Raw genomic sequence first — 19,724 nt, forward strand, 5'->3', positions numbered from 1 at the left:
CAGATGTTCAGCATCACTGTTCCTCATGGAAATGCATATTGAGGCCACAGTGAGAGATTATTTTACACCCATTTGATCAGCAAAAGTGTTTACATCTGATAATCAAGTGTTGGCAAGGATATGGGTCCACAAAACCTATACCTTGCTAGAGGGTTATAAACCAATGAAACTGTTTTGAAAAACAACTTGCCAAAACAAAACCAAAAATAAAACAAAAAATAAGAGAACAAAATTATTTTAGTGATAAATGCTACCAAGAAAATAAAACATGGTAAAGGATAGAGAATAACCAATAGGCCAGAACATGGGAGAGGGAAGCTGCCATTATAAAAGGTTGTCAAGAAAGGGGGTGATAATCCATGAGAGACATTAGAATATCAATTGGGAGACAGATATGCATTCAGGTATGATTTATTTTTTGTTCCAAGTTTTCTAACCTTCTGGTTAACAGTTTCATGGCATTCTCTTTTTAGGATTTTTTGCTGTCTCTTTTTCATCACCCTATTTTTCATCAGACTGCTGAGCTACCTGTTTTTTCATGTAAGATTCATAAATCCAGATCTCCTCGTCAATGTACTGCCCAAGGTGCTGAGCAGGAGCACCTTGTGGAAGCTCAGATGCTTCTTCTTTCCATCTCTCACACTTGAGACAGAGGACATGTTACCCCACTGATTCCTCAAGAAATATCCTTGAGCAACAGAAGGGAAGTGGGATCCGAGCGTGTAGAAGGGAGGCATGAAACTTGTGGAGGAAAGAGATTTGCTTCAGTTTTTTCCTCATCGTTTGCCTACTTGACTACCTTCCATCACCACATCATCTTTCCAGGATTAACCTTGCCCAGTAAAAAGCTCTGTCATAGATTTATGTGGCTCTATGGATCGGCTGAATTAGTACCTGATAGTAAACAAATCTGACCTTGGGGAATTACATAGATGCTAAGAAAAGTTAATTCATAAATTATTCTAGTGAGTCTCAAAAATCTGACACATTGGATTCCTGAAATACAGAAGATTACTTACTACTTATATTAGAACTCATAGGTTGTAAGTGACCTTAGCTTGAGGTAATTTATAGCAAATCCATAAATATTTATATTTACATATTTAAACATAAAATAAAAAGCCTATGAATAAATACGCCAGGCAAGAAATCAGAAGACTCCATCAATTATCCGTCTTTCAAGGACATCAATTTAACAACTATCTACATAAAGAAAGCACCTTTATAAGAACCAAAAATCAGATGAGCACTCACAGTCTGTAGTTTTAACTTCATACTGCCGAAAGAGGCACTGAAGAGATAGGAAAAACAGTCTGGAATCGCCAACGCCACCCCTTCCCCATCCTCCCAGCAGCAGGGGTGTGGTGTGGAGAGCATTTCTGAGTGCTGGGGAGAGAAAGATTGCAGCATCTGTGAGATATTGAACTCAGAGCTTCCCTATTATAACAGAAAACAAAACCAGACCAAACTCACGTGACACCTGCCACAGAGGGATAATTTAAACCAGCCCTAGCTAGTGAAGAATTGCTGATCCCAGCTGTCGGAATTTAAGTTTCTGCAAGCCTTGCCACTGCCAAGCTAAAGTACTTTGGAGGCTTAAATAAAGTTGAAATTCCTAGGTGAGTCCTAGTGCTGCACTAGGCCCAGGCACAGTGGACTTGGCAGGGAGCGGGGGTGGTCACCGAGTGGCTAAGGGAGTGCTGGAATTACCCCTCCCCTAATCCCAGGCAGCACAGCACATGACTCCAAAAGAGACCGTTTCCATCTGCTCAAGGAGGACTCAAGTTGGGAGGACTTTGTCTTGCATCTTGAATAGCAGTTCAGCCACTGCAAGATAGGGTACCAGTCAGAGTCATGAAGCCCCCTTTCCAGGCCCTAGCTCCCAGATGACATTTCTAGACACACACTGGGCCAGAAAGGACCCTGCTACTTTGAAGAGGACTCAGTCCTTGAAGGACTCATCATCTGCTAACTGAAAAGCCTTTGGGCCCTGAATAACCAACAGCAATACTTAGGTACTATATGGGGGGCTTTAGGTGAGACCCTGAGAATTTCTGGCTTCAGGTGAGACTCAGCATAGTCCCAGCTATTGTGGCTATAGGACAAGATTCCTTCTACCTGAGAAAAGCAGAGGAAAAAAGCAAAGTGGACATTGTCTTCCAGCTTGGCCACAGTGGGGTAGAGCACAGAGTGAGCCCTTGGGTCACCAGTTTCAGGACTTGGTTCTCGGAATACATTTCTGGAACTGCCCTAGGCCAGAGGGGATCTCACTGCCCTGAAGGGTGAGTCCCAGGCCAGGCAGCGTTCACTACAAGCTGACTGAAGAGCCTTTCTTTAAAGAAACATTAGTGGTAGTCTGGCAGTACTCCCCCATAGGCCTATGGTGGCAGTGGCCATGGTGTGAGGCATCTCTGCTTTTGGAAAGGGGAGGGAAGAGTGGGAAGAACTGAGACTTTTGGTTTGAAACCCAGCTCATCCGCAGTACAACAGAATATCAGGTAGACTTCTAAAGTTCTTGACTCTAGACCCTGGCCCCTGACAGCATCTCTGGACATGCACAGGGCCAGGGGGAACTCACCACCATGAAGGGAAGGACACAGGCCTGGTTGCTTTGCCACCTGCTGATTGTAGAGCCCCAGGGCCTTGAGTGAACATAGGACATAGCTAGGGAGTGATTACAGCAGACTTTGGGTAAGACCTAGTGCTGTGCTGGCTTCAGGTCTAACCCAGCACAATTCTAGTGGTTTTGGCCACAGAGGTACTTGTGTTACACCACCCAGAGCTCCAGGTGACTCAGAAAAGAGAGAGACGCCATTCATTTGAGGGAAAGTAGGAAAAGAGAATAAGAACCTCTGCCTGATAATCCAGAGAATTCTTCCAGATTTTTCTCAAAGTCATCAAGGTAGTACCTCTACAAGTCGGAAAGAACCACAGTATTACTGGGCTTAGGGTGGCCCCTACAGCAGGTAATGGCTTAGATCACAACATCAAAGTCCTTTTGAATATCTGGAAGGCCTTCCCAAGTAGAATGGGCACCAACAAGCCCAGACTGAGAAGACTACAATAAATGCCTAACTCTTCAATGCCCCAACACCAAACACCTACAAGCATCAACAACATTCAGGAAAACATGACCTCACCAAACTAAGTAAGGCATCAGGGACCAATCCTGGAGAAACAGAGATATGTGACCTTTCAGGCAGAAAAGTAAAATACCTGTTTTGAGGAAACTCAAATTCAAGATAACACAGAGAAGAAACTCAGAATTCTATCAGATAAATGTAACACTGAGATTAAAATAATTTAAAAGAATCAAGATCAAGCAGAAATTCTGGAGTTAAAATGCATTTAGCATACTGAAGAATACATCAGAGTCTTTTAATAGCAGAATTGATCAAGCAGAAGAAAGAATTGGTGAGGTTAAAGACAGGGTAGTGGAAAATACACAGAAGACACAAAAGAAAAAATAAAATGAAAAACAACAAAGCACACCTACAGGATCTAGAAAGTAACCTCAAAAGAAAAAATCTAAGAGTTACTGGCCTCAAAGGGGAGGTAAAGAGATAGGCATAGAAAGTTTATTCAAAGGAATAATAACAAAGAACTTCCCAAACTTAGAGAAAGACATCAATATCCAAATATAGAACACCAACAGATTTAACCCGAAGAAGACTATGTCAAGGCATTTAATAATCAAAACTCCCAAAGGTCAAGGATAAAGAAAGGATCACAAATGCAACAAGAGAAAAGAAACAAATAATGTACAATGGCACTCTAATATGTCTGGCAGCAGACATTTCAATGAAAATCTTACAGACCAGGAGAGAGTGGCATGATATATTCAAAGTGCTAGAGGAAATAAACATTTATCCTGCTATAGTATTCTGGTGAAAATGTCCTTCGAACATGAAGGAGAAATAAAGACTTTCCCAGACAAACAAAATCTGAGGGACTTCATAAACACCAGACCTATCCTATAAGAAATGCTAATGGAGTACATTAATCAGAAGGAAAAGGACGTTAATGAGCAATAGGAAATTATCTGAAGGTACAAAACTACTGCTAATAGCAAGTACACAGAAAAACACAATATTATAACATAGTAACTGTGGTATGTAAACTACTCAAGTAGGAAAACTAAACAATGAACCAATCAAAAATAACTACAACAATCCTTTTCAGAACATAGACACTATAACAAGATAAAAATAGAAACAATAAGAAGTTAAAAAGTGGGGGTACAAAGTTAAGAAATAGAGCCTTTGTTTTCTTTTTTCATGTTTGTTTATGGAAGTAATGTTCAGTTGTTACTAGCTTAAAATAATGGGTTATAAGATAGTATTTGCTAACCTCATGGTAATCTCAAAAAACATACAATGAATACACAAAAAAATGCAAAAAAAAAAAAAAAAACCTAAATTATATCACCAGACAGAATCACCTTTACTAGAAGGAAGACAGGAAGAAAAGGAAGAAGGAAGAGAAGACCACAAAACAACAAGACAAATAACAAAATGGCAGAAGTAAGTCTTTACTTATCAATAATAACATTGAATGTAAGTGGACTAAACTCTCCAATCAAAGGACATAGACTGACTGAATGAATTTATGAACAGGACCCAAAGATCTGTTGTCTAAAAGAAACACACTTTAGGCAAGAATAACTATTCTTATATAAGACAAAATAGATTTAACGAGTAAAAATATAAGAGATAAGGTCACTACATAATGATAAAGGAGTTAATTCACCAAGAGGATACAACAATTTTAAATATATACGCACCCAACACTGGAGCACCCAGATATATATAGCAAATATTATTAAAGCTAAAGAGAGAGATAGACCTTAATATGATAATACCTGGAGACTTCAACACTCTACCTTCAGCTTTGCACAGATCTCCTAGACAGAAAATCAACAAACAAACATTGGATGTAATCTGCACTGTAGTCCAAATAAACCTAATGGATACTTACAGAACATTTCATCCAGCGGCTTCAGAATACACATTATTTTCCTTGGCACATGGATCACTCTCAAGAATAGACCATATTTTAGGTCACAAAACAGCATTCTCAAAAATTGAAATAATATCAACTATCTTCTCTGACCACAATGGAATAAAGCTAGAAATCAATAATGAGGAATTTGAGAAAGTATAGAAATACATGGAAATTAAACAATATGCTCCTGAATGACTAGTAGGTCAATGAAGACATTAAGAAGGAAATTAAAAAATTTCTTGAAACAAATGATAATGGAAACATAACATAACAAAACCTACAGGATACAGCAAAAGTAGTACTAAAAGATAAATTTATAGCTATAAGTGCCTATATCAAGAAAGAAGAAAAACTTTAAATAAACAACAAAATGATGCATCTTGAAGAACTACAAAAGCAAGAGCAAAACAAACGCAAAATTAGTAGAAGAGAAACATAAAGATCAGAGCAGAAATAAATGAAATCAAAATGAAGAAAACAATACAAAAGATCAATGAAACAAAAAGTTTCTTTATTGAAAAGTTAAACAACATTGAAAAACCTGCAGCCAGACTAAGGAAAAAAGAGAGACGATCCAAATAAATGAAATCAGAGGTGAAAAAAGTAGACTTGCAACTGGTCCTGCAGAAATTCAAAGGATTTATTAGGGGCCACTATGAGCAACTATAGGCCAATAAATTGGAAAATCTAGAAGAAATTGACAAATTCCTAGACAAAAACAACAAGATTGAACCGTAAAGAAATCCAAACCTGAAAAGACCAATAGCAAGTAATGAGATCAAAGCTGTAATAAATAGTCTCCCAGTAAAGAAAAACCCAGGACCTGATGGCTTCACTCCTGAATTCTATCAAACATTTAAAGATGAACTACAGGGGTTGCAATCCTAGTCTCTGATAAAACAAACTTTAAACCAACAAATATCAAAAGAGACAAGGGCATTACATAATGGTAAAGGGATCGATGCAACAAGAAGAGCTAAATATCCTAAATGTATGTGCACCCAATACAGGAGCACCCAGATTCATAAAGCAAGTTCTCAGAGACCTACAAAGAGACTTAGACTCCCACACTATAATAGTGGAAGACAGCCAGGCGTGGTGACTTACGCCTGTAATCCCAGCACTCTGGGAGGCCGAGGCGGGCGGATCGTCAGGAGATCGAGACCATCCTGGTTAACACAGTGAAACTCCATCTCTACTAAAAATACAAAAAATTAGCCAGGCGTGGTGGCAGGCGCCTGTAGTCCCAGCTATTTGGGAGGCTGAGGCAGGAAAATGGCGTGAACCCGGGAGGCAGAGCTTGCAGTGAGCTGAGATCCGGCCACTGCACTCCAGCCTGGGAGACAGAGCCAGACTCCATCTCAAAAAAAAAAAAAAAGTGGAAGACTTTAACACTTAGACTCCCACACTATAATAGTGGAAGACTTTAACACCCCACTGTCAATATTAGATGGATCAACAAGGCAGAAAATTAATAAGAATATCCAGGACTTGAACTCAGCTCTGGACCAAGCAGATCTAATAGACATCTACAGAACTCTCCACCCTAAATCAACAGAATATACATTCATCTCAGCACCACATTGCACTTATTCCAAAATTGACCACATAATTGAAAGTAAAACACTCCTCAGCAAATGTAAAAGAACAGAAATCATAACAAAGAGCCTCTGAGATCACAGTGCAATCAAATTAGAACTCAGGATTAAGAAAGTCTTAAAACCGCACAACTACATGGAAACTAAACAACCTGCTCCTGAATGACTACTGGATAAATAACGAAATAAAGGCAGAAATAAATATGTTCTTTGAAACCAATGAGAATAAAGACACAATGTACCAGAATCTCGAGGACACAAAGCAGTGTGTACAGGGAAATTTATAGGACTAAATGCCCACAAGAGAACCAGGAAAGATCTAAAATCAACACCCTAACATTACAATTGAAAGAACTAGAGAAGCAAGAGTAAACAAATTCAAAAGCAAGCAGAAAGCAAGAAATAACTCAGAACAGAACTGAAGGAGAGAGACACGAAAAACTCTTCAAAAAATCAGTGAATCCAGGAGCTGGTTTTTTTAAAAGATCAACAAAATAGATAGACCACTAGCCAGACTAATAAAGAAGAAAACAGAGAAGAATCAAATAGATGCAATAAAAAATGATAAAGGGGATATCACCACTGATTCCACAGAAATACAAACTACGTCAAAGAATAACCTCTATGCAAATAAACTAGAAAATCTAGAAGAAATGGATAAGTTCCTGGATACATACACCCTCCCAAGACTAAACCAGGATGAAGTCGAATCCTGAATAGACCAATAACAAGTTCTGAAATTGAGACAGCAATTAATAGCCTATCAACCGAAAAAAGTCCAGGACCAGTTGAATTCCTAGCCGAATTCTACCAGAGGTACAAAGAGTAGCTGGCACCATTCCTTCTGAAACTATTCCAAACAACACAAAAAGAGGGAATCCTCCCTAACTCATTTTATGAGGCCAGCATTATCCTGATACCAAAACCTGGCAGAGACACAACAAAAAAAAGAAAATTCCAGGCCAATATTCCTAATGAACATCGATTTGAAAATCCTCAATAAAACACTGGCAAACCGAATCCAGCAGCACATCCACCACGATCAAGTTGGCTTCATCCCTGGGATGTGAGGCTGATTCAACATATGCAAATCAATAAACATAATCCTTCATATAAACAGAACCAATGACAAAAACCACATGATTATCTCAATAGATGCACAAAAGGCCTTCAACAAAATTCAATAGCTCTTCATGCTAAAAACTCTCAATAAACTAGGTATTGATGGAACATTTCTCAAAATAATGAGTGCTATTTATGACAAACCCACAGCCAATATCATACTGAATGGGAAAAAACTGGAGGCATTCCCTATGAATACCAGCACAAGACAAGGATGCCCTCTCTCACTCCTATTCAACATAGTATTGGAAGTTCTAGCCAGGGCAATCAGGCAAGAGAAAGAAATAAAAGGTATTCAATTCGGAAAAGAGGAAGTCAAATTGTCCCTGTTTGCAGATGACATGATTGTATATTTAGAAAACCACATCATCTCAGCCCCAAATCTCCTTAAGCTGATAAGCAACTTCAGCAAAGTCTCAGGATACAAAATCAATGTGCAAAAATCACAAGCATTCCTATACACCAATAATAGACAAACAGAGAGCCAAATCATGAGTAAACTCCCATTCACAATTGCTACAAAGAGAATAATATACCTAGGAATACAACTTACAAGGGAAGTGAAGGACCTCTTCAAGGAGAACTACAAACCACTCCTCAAGGAAATAAGAGAGGATACAAACAAATGGAAAAACATTGCATGCTCACAGATGGGAATAATCAATATCGTGAAAATGGCCATACTGCCCAAAGTAATTTGTAGATTCAGTGCTATCCCCATCAAGCTACCATTGACTGTCTTCAAAGAATTGGAAAAAACTACTTTAAATTTCATATGGAACCAAAAAAGAGCCCATATAGCAAAGACAACCCTACTAAGCAAAAAGAACAACGCTGGAGGCATCACACTACCTGACTTCAAACTATACTACAAGGCTACAGTAACCAAAACAACATGGTACTGGTACCAAAACACATATATAGACTAATGGAACAGAACAGAGGCCTCAGAAGTAATGCCACACATATACAACCATCTGATCTTTGATAAACCTGACAAAAACTAGCAATGGGGAAAGGATTCCCTATTTAATAAATGGTGTTGGGAAAACTGGCTAGCCATATGTAGAAAGCTGAAACTGGATCCCTTCCTTACACCTTACACAAAAATTAACTCAAGATGGATTAAAGACTTAAACGTAAGACCTAAAACCATAAAAACCCTAGAATAAAACCTAGGCAATACCATTTAGGACATAGGCATGAGCAAATACTTCATGACTAAGACACCAAAAGCAATGGCAACAAAAGCCAAAATAGACAAATGGGATATACTTAAACTAAAGAGCTTAAAAGAAACTATCGTCAGAGTGAACAGGCAACCTACAGAAAGGGAGAAAATTTTTGCAATCTATCCATCTGACAAAGGGCTAATATCCAGAATTTACAAAGAACTTAAACAAATTTACAAGAAAAAAAAAAAAACCCACCAAAAAGCGGGCAAAGGATATGGACAGACACTTTCCAAAAGAAGACATTTATGCAGCCAACAAACATGAAAAAAAGCTCATCATCACTGGTCATTAGAGAAATGCAAATCAAAACCACAATGAGATACCATCTCACACCAGTTAGAATGGCAATCACTAAAATGTCAGGAAACAACAGATGCTGGGGAGAAAATTGAGAAATAGGAATGCTTTTACACTGTTGGTGGGAGTGTAAATTAGTTCAACCATTGTGGAAGATAGTGTGGCATTTCCTCAAGGATCTAAAACTAGAAATACCATTTGACCCAGCCATCCCATTACTGGGTATATCCCCAACGGATTATAAATCATTCTACTAAAAAGACACATGCACATGTACATTTATTGTGGCACTGTCTGTTCACAATAGCAAAGACTTGGAACCAACCCAAATGCTCATCAATGATAGACTGGATAAAGAAAATGTGACATGTATACACCATGGACTACCATGCAGCCATAAAAAAGGATGAGTTCATGTACTTTGCAGTGCAACAGATGAAGCTTGAAATCATCATTCTCAGCAAACTAACACAAGAACTGAAAACCAAACACCACATGTTCTCATAAGTGGGAGTTGAACAAGAGAACACATGAACATGGAGGGGAACATCACACACAGGGGCCTGTCAGGGGATGGGAGGTTAGGGGAGGGATAGCAGTAGGAGAAATACCTAATGTAGATGATGGGTTGATGGGTGCAGCAAACCAACATGGCACATGTTTATCTATGTGGCAAACCTGCACATTCTGCACATGTACCTCAGAACTTAAAGTATAATTAAAAAATAAATAAAGATGAACAATACCAATTCTATTCAAACTATTCCAAAATGCAGAAGAGGAGGGAATACTTCCAAACACATTCTATAAGGTCAATATTACCCTGACACCAAAACCAGACAAAAACACATCAAAAAAGAAAACTACAGGCCAAAATATCTGATGAATATTGGTGCAAAATCCTCCACAAAATACCAGCAAATCAAATTCAACAATACATTAAAAAGATCATATATCATGACCTGGGATGCAGGGATAGTTCAACATACACAAATCAATCAATGTGATTCATTATATGTACAGAATGAAGGACAAAAACCATATGATCATTTCAATTGATGCTGAAAAAGCAATTGATAAAATTCAACAATATTTCATGATAAAAGCCCTCAAAGAACTGGAGATAGAAAGAACATATCTCAACATAATAAAAGCCACATATGACAGACTCACAGCTAGTATCATACCGAATGAGGAAAAACTGAAGGCCTTTCCTCTAATTTCTGGAACATGTCCACTTTCATGACTGTTATTCAATATAGTACTGGAAATTCTAGCTAGAGCAATCAGAAAAGATAGAGAAATAAAGAACATCCAAATTGAAAAGAAAGAAGTCAAATTCTGCTTGTTTTCAGATGATATTATATTTGGAAAAAAATAAAGAATACACCAAAAAAGGCTATTTAGAACTGATAACAAATTCAGTAAAGTTGCAGGATACAAAATCAACATACAAAAATCAGTAACTTTTTTTTGTAAGTTATTGGGGTACAGTTGGTATTTGGTTACATTAGTAAGTTCTTTAGTGGTGATTTGTGAGATTCTGGTGCACCCATCACCCCAGCAGTATACACTGCACTATATCTGTAGTCTTTTTAAAAATATTTTTGTCCCTATATTTTTGTCCCTCACCCCCTACCACTCTTCCCCACAAGTCCCCAAAGTCCATTGTATCATTCATATGCCTTTGCGTCCTCATAGTTTAGCTCCCACATATCAGTAATAACATATGATATTTGGTTTTCCATTTCCAAGTTACTTCCCTTAGAATAATGGCTTCCAATCTCATCCAGGTCGCTGCAAATGCCATTGTTTCATTTCTTTTTATGACTGAGTAGTATTCCATCATATAAATATACCACAATTTGTTTATCCATTAGTTGATTGATGGGCATTTGGGTTGGTTCCACGATTTTGCAATTGCAAATTGTGCTGCTATAAACATGAGTGTGCAAATATCTTTTTTGTATGATGACTTCTTCTCCTCCTGGTAGATATCCAGTAGTGGGATTGCTGGATCAAATGGTAGTTCTTTTAGTTGTTTAAAGAATCTCTACACTGTTTTCCATAGTGTTTGTACTAGTTTACATTCCCACCAGCAGTGTAGAAGTGTTTCCCTCTTCACCACATCCACGTCAATATCTACTGTTTTTTTATTTATTTATTTTTATTATGGCCATTCTTGCAAGAGGAAGGTGGTATCACATTGTGGTTTTGATTTGCATTTCTTTGATCATTAGTGATATTGAGCATTTTTTCATATGTTTGTTGGTCATTTGTACATCTTTTGAGAATTGTCTATTCATGTCCTTAGCCTACTTTTTGATGGGATTGTTTGGTTTTTCTTGCTGACTTGTTTGAGTTTGTTGTAGATTCTGAATATAGATTCCGAATAGTCCCTTGTCAGATGTATAGATTGTGAAGATTTTCTGCCACTCTGTGGACTGTCTGTTTACTCTGCTGACTATTCCTTTTGCCAGACAAAAGTTCTTTAGTTTAATTAAGTCCTAGTTATTTATCTTTGTTTTTATTGCATTTGTTTTTGGGTTCTTGGTCATGAAATCCTTGCTTAAGCCAATGTCTAAAAGGATTTTTCCAACGTTATCTTCTAGAATTTTTATAGTTTCAGGTCTTAGATTTAAGTCCTTAATCCGTCTTGAGTTGATTTTTGTATAAGGCAAGAGATGAGGATCCACTTTCATTCTCCTACATGTGGCTATCCAGTTGTCCCAGCACTATTTGTTGAAAAGGGTGTCCTTTCCCCACCTTATGTTTTTGTTTGCTTTATCAAAGATCAGTTGGCTATAAGTATTTGGGTTTATTTCTGAGTTCTCTATTCTGTTCCATTGGTCTATGTGCCTATTTTTATACCAGTACCATGCTGTTTTGGTGACTATGGCCTTATAGATTCGTTTGAAATCAGGTAGTGTCATGCCTCCAGATTTGTTCTTTTTGCTTAGTCTTGCTTTGGCTATGTGGGTTCTTTTTTTGTTTTACATCAATTTTAGAATTGTTTTTTCCAATTCTGTAAAGAATGATGGTGGTATTTTGATGGGGATTGCATTGAATTTGTAGATTGTTTTTGGCAGTATGTCATTTTCACAACACTGATTCTACCCATCAGTGAGCATGGGATGTGTTTCCATTTGTTTGTGTCAACTATGATTTCTTTCAGCAATGTTTTTTAGTTTTCCTTGTAGAGGTCTTTCGTCTCCTTGTTTAGGTAAATTCCTAAGTATTTTATTTTATGTTTGCAGCTACTGTAAAAGGGGTTGAATTCTTGATTTGATTCTCCCCTTGGTCACTGTTGGTATATAGAAGAGCTACTGATTTGTGTACATTAATCTTGTATCCGGAAACTTTGCTGAATTCTTCTATCAATTCTAGGAGCCTTCTGGAGTAGTCTTTAGGGTTTTCAAGGTAAACGATCATATCATCAGCAAACAGTGGCAGTTTGACTTCCTCTTTACAGATTTGGATGCCCTTTTTTTCTTTTGTCTGATTGCTCTGGCTAAGACTTACAACAGTATGTTGAACAGGAGTAGTGAGATTGGGCATCCTTGTCTTGTTCCAGTTCTCAGGGGGAATGCTTTCAACTTTTCCCTATTCGGTATTATGTTGGCTGGTGATTTGTCATAGATGGCTTTTATTACACTGAAGTATCTCCCTTGTATGCCAATTTTGCTGAGAGTTTTAACCACAAAGGGATGCTGGATTTTGTCAAATGCTTTTTCTTCATCTATTGAGATGATCACATGATTTTGGTTTTAATTCTGTTTATGTGGTATATAACATTTGTTGACTTGTGTATGTTAAACCATCCCTGCATCCCTGGTATGAAACCCACTTGATCATGATGGATTATCTTTTTGATATGTTGTTGAATTCAGGTAGCTAGTATTTTGTTAAGGATTTTAGTATCTATGTTCATCAAGGATATCAATCTGTAATTTTCTTTTTTGGTTGTGTCCTTTCTTGGTTTTGGTATTAGGGTGATACTGGCTTCACAGAATGAATTGGGGGTGTGGGGGTTCCCTCTTTCTCTATCTTGTGGAATAGTGTCAAAATGATTGGTACCAATTCTTCTTTGAATGTCTTGTAGAATTCTTCTGTGAATCCATTCGGTCCTGGACTTTTTTTGTTGGTGGTAATTTTTAAATTGCCATTTCTATCTCGCTGCTTGTTATTGGTCTGTTCAGGGTATCTAATTCTTCCCAATTTAAGCTAGGAGGGTTGTATCCTTCCAGGAATTTATCCATCTCTTCTAGGTTTTATCGTTTATGTGTGTAGAGGTGTTCATAATAACCTTTAATAATCTTTTGTATTCCTGTGGTGCCAGTTGTAATATCTCCTGTTTCATTTCTTAACGAGGTTATTTGGATTTTCTCTCTTCTTTTCTTTGTTTATCTTGCTAATGATCTATCAATTTTATCACTCTTTTCAAAGAACCAGCGTTTTGTTTCATTTATCTTTTGCATTTCTTTTGTTGTTGTTGTTTGTTTCAATTACATTTAGTTTTGCTCTAATCTTTGTTATTTCCTTCTGCCGGGTTTGGTATGGTATGTTCTTGTTTCTGTAGTTCCTTGAGGTGTGACCTTAGAATGTCAGCTTGTGCTCTTTCAGTCTTTTTGATGTAGGTGTTAAGGGCTATAAACTTTCCTCTTAGCACTGCCTTTGCTGTATCCCAGATGTTTTGATAGGTTGTGTCATTATTGTCCTTCAGTTAGAAGAATTTTTTAATTTCCTTCATTTCATTTTTGACTCATTGCTCATTCAGGAGCAGGTTATATAATTTCCATGTATTTCCATCATTTTGAAGGTTTCTTTTTATGTTGATTTCCAGTTTTATTCCACTGTGGTCTGAGAGAGTGCTTGATATAATTTAAATTTTCTTAAATTTATTGAGGCTCATTTTATGGCCTATCATATGGTATATATTGGAGAAAGTTCCATGTGCTGTTGAATAGAATGTGTATTCTGCAGTTGTTGGATAAAATGTTCTATATGTATCTGTTAAGTCCATTTGTTCCAAGATACAATTTAAATCCATCGTTTCTTTATTGACTTTCTATCTTGATGACCTATCTACTGCTGTCAGTGGAGTATGGAAGTTCCCCACTATTATCAAGTTACTGTCTATCTCATTTCTTAGGTCTATTAGTAATTGTCTAATAAATTATGGAGCTCAAATGTTAGGTGTATATGTTTAGGATTGTGATATTTTCCTGTTGGACAAAGTCTTTTACCATCATATAATGTCCCTCTTTGTCTTTTTTAACTGCTGTTGCTTTAAAGTTTGTTTTGTCTGATATAAGAATAGCTACCTCTTCCTTGAATATTTATCCCTTCACTTCTTGTTTCATTTTTTGGATTCCCTTGCATTGGGCTTTGCCTTTCTCTGGTGCCTCCCTAATTAACTTAATAACTAACCTCCTGAATTCTTTTTCAGGTAAATCAGGGATTTTTTTTCTTGACTTGAATCCACTGCTAGTGAACTAGTGTGATTTGTGGGGGGTGTTAAGGAGCCTTGTTTTGTCGTATTACCAGAGTTGGTTTTCTGGTTCCTTCTCATTTGGGTAGGCCCTGTTAGAGGGAAAGTCTAGGGCTGAAGGCTGTTGTTCAGATTATTTTGTCCCATAGGGTGTTCCCTTGATGTAGTACTCTCCCCCTTTTCCTAAGAATGTGGATTTCTGTAAGCTGAACTGCAGTGATTGTTGCCTCTCTTCTGGGTCTAGCCACCCAGCAAGTCTACCAGGTGCCAGGCTGGTACTGGGGGTTGTCTGCACAGAGTCCTGTCATGTGAACTGTCTATGGGTCTCTCAGCCATTAATACCAACAGAGTATTTGGGGTGGCTTCTGGGTCCTGCAGGAGCAGTCCACTTCCTTCAGAGGGTCTGTGAGTCCTCTCAGAATCGCTGGTTTGTTCTTGAAGTTGATCTGGAGCTACAATTCAAAATGCGAGCCTCTGCATGCTTCTCTCTCTGTCTGAGTTGCAGCTGCAATCTAGTCCTGCCTCCCATCCACCATGATGACCTGTCCCCACGTTGTGAAAATCAGTAGGATTTCTATATGCCAACAGTGAACAATCTGAAAAAATAATAATAATAATAATTCCACTTATCATAGCCACAAATAAAATTAAATATCTAGGAATTAACCAAAGAAGTGAAAGATCTTTATAATGAAAAATGTAAAACACTGATGAAGGAAATTGAAGAGGACACCAAAAAATGGAAACTTATTCCAAGTTCATGGATTGGAAAAATTAACATTGTTAAAATATCCATACTACCCAAAGCAATCTACAGATTTAGTGCAATTTTTATCAAAATACCAATGACATTCTTCACATAAATTTAAAAAAAAAAAACTATTCTAAAATTTATAGGGAGCCACTAAAGACCCAGAATAGCCAAAACTAATCTAAACAAAAAGAATAAAACAGGAGGAATCACATTACTTGACTTCAAATTATACTACAGAGCTATAGTGACCAAAGCAGCATGGTACTGGCATAAAAACAGACACATATACCAATGGAACATAATAGAGAACCTAGAAACAAATCTGCACACCTTGGCACCTACAGAGGTGCCAAGAACAAACATGGGAGAAAAGACAGTCTCTTCAATAAATGAAACTGAGAAAACTGGATATCCATATGCAGGAAAATGAAACTAAATCCCTCTCACCATATACAAAAGTCAAATCAAAATGGATTAAAGTCTTAAATCTAAGTCCTCAGCCTATGAAACCAGCACAAGAAAACATGAAAGAAACCCTCCAGTACATTGATCTGAGCAAAAATTTCTTGAGTAATACCTTACAAGCACAGGCAACCAAGACAAAAATGGACAAATGAGTTCTCATCAAGTTAAAAAGCTTCTGCATAGCAAATGAAACAATCAACAAAGTTAAGAGACACATCACAGAATGGGGGAAAATATTTGCAAACTACTCTTCTGACAAGGGATTAATAACTAGGATATATAAGGAGCTCAAACAACTCTATAGGAAATAAATCTAATAATCTGATTTAAAATGGGCAAAAGATTTGAATAGACATGTCTAAAAGAATACATACAGATGGCAAACAGGCATGTGAAAGGTACTTGACATCACTGATCATCAGAGAAATGCAAATCAAAACTACAATGAGATATCATCTCACCCCAGTTAAAATGGCTTATATCCAAAAACGGAATAACAAATGCTGGCAAAGATAGAGAGAAAAGGGAATGCTCATACATTGTTAGTGGGAATGTAAGTTAGTACAAACACCATGGAGAACAGTTTGGAGGTTCCTCAAAAAACTAAAAATAGAGCTACCATATGATCCAGCAATCCCACTGATGGGTATATACTCAAAGGAAATCAGTATATTGAAGAGCCATCCACACTTTCATGTTCACTGCAGCACTGTTCACAATAGCCAAAATTTGGAATCAGCCTAAGTGCCCATCAACAGATGAATGAATAAAGAAAATATAGTACATCTACGCAATAGAGTGCTATTCAGCCATAAAAAGAAAATGAGATTCTGTCATTTGCATTGGAACTGGAGGCCATCATGCTAAGTGAAATAAGCCATGCACAAAAAGACACACATCACATGTTCTCATTTATTTGTAAAACCTAAAAAATCAAAATAATTGAACTCATGAAGATAGAGAGTAGAAGAACGGTTACCAGAGGTTGTGAAGGGTGATGGCAGGGAGGTGAGAATGCTTAGTGGATTTTTTTTTTTAAAGTAAGACCTAGTATTTTATAGCAAAACAGGGTGACTATCATCAATAACAATTTAATTGTACATTTTTAAATAACTAAAAGAGTATAATTGGTTTGTAAACACAATGGATAAATGCTTGAGGAGATGGGTACATCATTTTACATGATGTGATTATTACTCATTGCATACCTGTATCAAAACATTTCATATACCCCATAAATATACACACCTACTATGTACCCACAAAATTTTTTTAAGTGCATGAATAGATTTGGGGCTTTAGACAAGGCTAGAGCAAGAAACCTCAAAACAATGTCTTTGAGACATCGTTTCTTTTTCTTCTCTCTTCAGATGGGTCTTCTCTTTTTAGTGACAAGATGGCTGCCAACAACCTAAATCTCGTACTACCAGATTAGCAATCTTTGCAGAATAAAAGCATTTTCCAATAGGTTCAGCAGTAAAGTCCAGAAAAGATCATAAACTGGCCTATCTGAGGTCAATTGCCTACCCTATCCCACAGTCAATGTGGCCAGAGGGATGGAATACTCTGATTGGTCAAGCTTATGTCATATGTTCAGCCCCTTATTAAGGATTAAGAGTAGTAAAAGAAGAAGAATAAAGTAAGGGAATCACCTAAACTATGTGGAATGCATTTCTCCCAGTAAAACGGGCTCAGTTCCTATGGAAGAGAAAAGGGATGCTGGACATGCAAAAGCAGAGGTCTACTTCATTGTTAAACTCTGTGTCTTTGTATAAGCAAAAATTGTAACTTCTAAAGACTGTAGGTTAAGGTGGCGAAAGCTACTACACCACTACAAAGAGCTCAGTTTAAGAACCATGTAAATAATCAGGTCACTGGGGCTAAAGTAAGCAACAATTCTAAAATAACTAGAATATGACTGGTATAAATTGCTTCACCAACTCAAAGTAGCATATACATCACACCTCTTATTTTTCCAATTAATTGCTGAAATACTCACATGCCTTACTAATAGGATATACTCTACATTATTTTCCAGTACAAGAGAAAATTATTTTAAATGATAAGGTTTTAGGTCTAAAAATGTCATTAACTTTAAGAAAGCTGGTATCAAGCAGGTCATATTTTCTAGGCATTGTGCAATGACTATAGAAATTATGAAAATGTGTAACCAACCAGTAATATCTAGCCACATGCAAATTTTATAAAAGATCCTTTTAATTAACTTCTCGATTAAATGGAAAATCCAAACTGAGGTTACATTTATAGGGTCAGTTACGTGCTAAGGAGGAAGCATAGAGAATAGAATAGTTCCCAGAGGCTGTCACTTTCTTAATTTAAGGTAAAGAATTCTACCCTATTAGCTTAGTATTAGATGAAAACAGAAATTCTGGTCACATAGAGTTACTATTCACTGCAGTGAAGTATATCTTTTCAGAAAGTTGCATAAAATTGAATAATATATCATGTATTAAATTAAAAAAAAAAACAGGATATATTTGAACTCCTTGAAGTTATTCCTCCCACCTAAACTGTCAGAATCTTTACAGCTCTTAAGTCCAAGGGCAGGGAGCGGTCATTCTAGCATTCACACCAGCCAGGAGTCAACCTGGGACACCTTGGTCCACTGCCATTGCTTTGTGAGAACACATAATGTCGCTATTGAAAACTGATCCTACACAAAGTGGTCAAGTAATTTATTGTACAAATTGAGACATTTTTGATAATAGAAAGGAATGCTGTTAATAGTTTATGCCAGGACAAGAGACGTTAGCCAGGACTGTTTCAGAAAACCAGGATGTATGGTTACCTTCTATGTAATTCAAGATCTTGTTCACCCTATGTGGTTTGCTGAAGCAGGTGGGTTTCATTCTTCAGTGTTAAGTGCAGATAACAGTGTTCCATGCTTAGTATCTCAGTGCCACACTCAAGGTGCACCTCTTCTTCCATTCAAATACTCAGCCCTACTCAGCCCTCTGCTTCAAGGTCAAGTTCCTACAGGATCAAGATGAACACTGGTTTCTGCCTCCCTCACCCTTGCCTCTCCAGGATGCCCTTCAGGAAGTCAGGCTACTCTCTGGAGATCCACCCCCTCGGAGGTCAGAAGTCTTACCTTCCAAAGACCCACCACCCAAACACAAAGAGCTCAATGATACACTCCAAGGAAAGCTCCAAGGTGCACACCTTTCCTTCCAGACACTTTCCACACTCCTTTGAAGCTTCTGCATCTGGAGAAGAGAAAAAGTTTACTAAAAGCTAGTGTTAGAGACACCATTCATTTCTTTTTTTTTTTTTTTTAAATTTATTTATTATTATTATACTTTAAGTTGTAGGGTACATGTGCATAACGTGCAGGTTTGTTACATATGTATACTTGTGCCATGTTGATGTGCTGCACCCATCAACTCATCATTTACATCAGGTATAACTCCCAATGCAATCCCTCCCCCCTCCCCCCTCCCCATGATAGGCCCCTGTGTGTGATGTTCCCCTTCCTGAGTCCAAGTGATCTTATTGTTCAGTTCCCACCTATGAGTGAGAACATGCGGACACCATTCATTTCTATGGTCAAACCTGAGTTTTCTAAGCTGTTATCAACTGGCCTGTTTAGCCAACATCTCTATACTTCTACATTTCTTTTTTTTTTTCTTTTTAATGGAGTCTCGCCCTGTTGCCCAAGCTGGAGTGCAATGACATGATCTCAGCTCACTGCAACTTCCATCTCCCAGGTACAGATGATTCTCCTGCCTCAGCCTCCC

The 19,724-nt window shown here is 37.5% G+C and overlaps 1 protein-coding gene across 1 annotated transcript in view; it reads left to right on the forward strand.

Moving 5' to 3' along the window:
- Positions 1 to 18,469, forward strand: part of TMCO5A (transmembrane and coiled-coil domains 5A) — a 34,228-nt gene extending 15,759 nt beyond the window's left edge. Inside the window, exon 12 of the mRNA XM_065547746.1 lies at positions 17,337 to 18,469. Coding sequence (XP_065403818.1) covers positions 17,337 to 17,355 — 19 coding nt within the window. The 3' untranslated portion in view covers positions 17,356 to 18,469. The remainder of the gene's footprint in view (positions 1 to 17,336) is intronic.
- Positions 18,470 to 19,724: the final 1,255 nt, after the last annotated feature.

Source organism: Macaca fascicularis, chromosome 7 (assembly GCF_037993035.2).
Source record: "Macaca fascicularis isolate 582-1 chromosome 7, T2T-MFA8v1.1".
Taxonomy (NCBI): domain Eukaryota; kingdom Metazoa; phylum Chordata; class Mammalia; order Primates; family Cercopithecidae; genus Macaca; species Macaca fascicularis.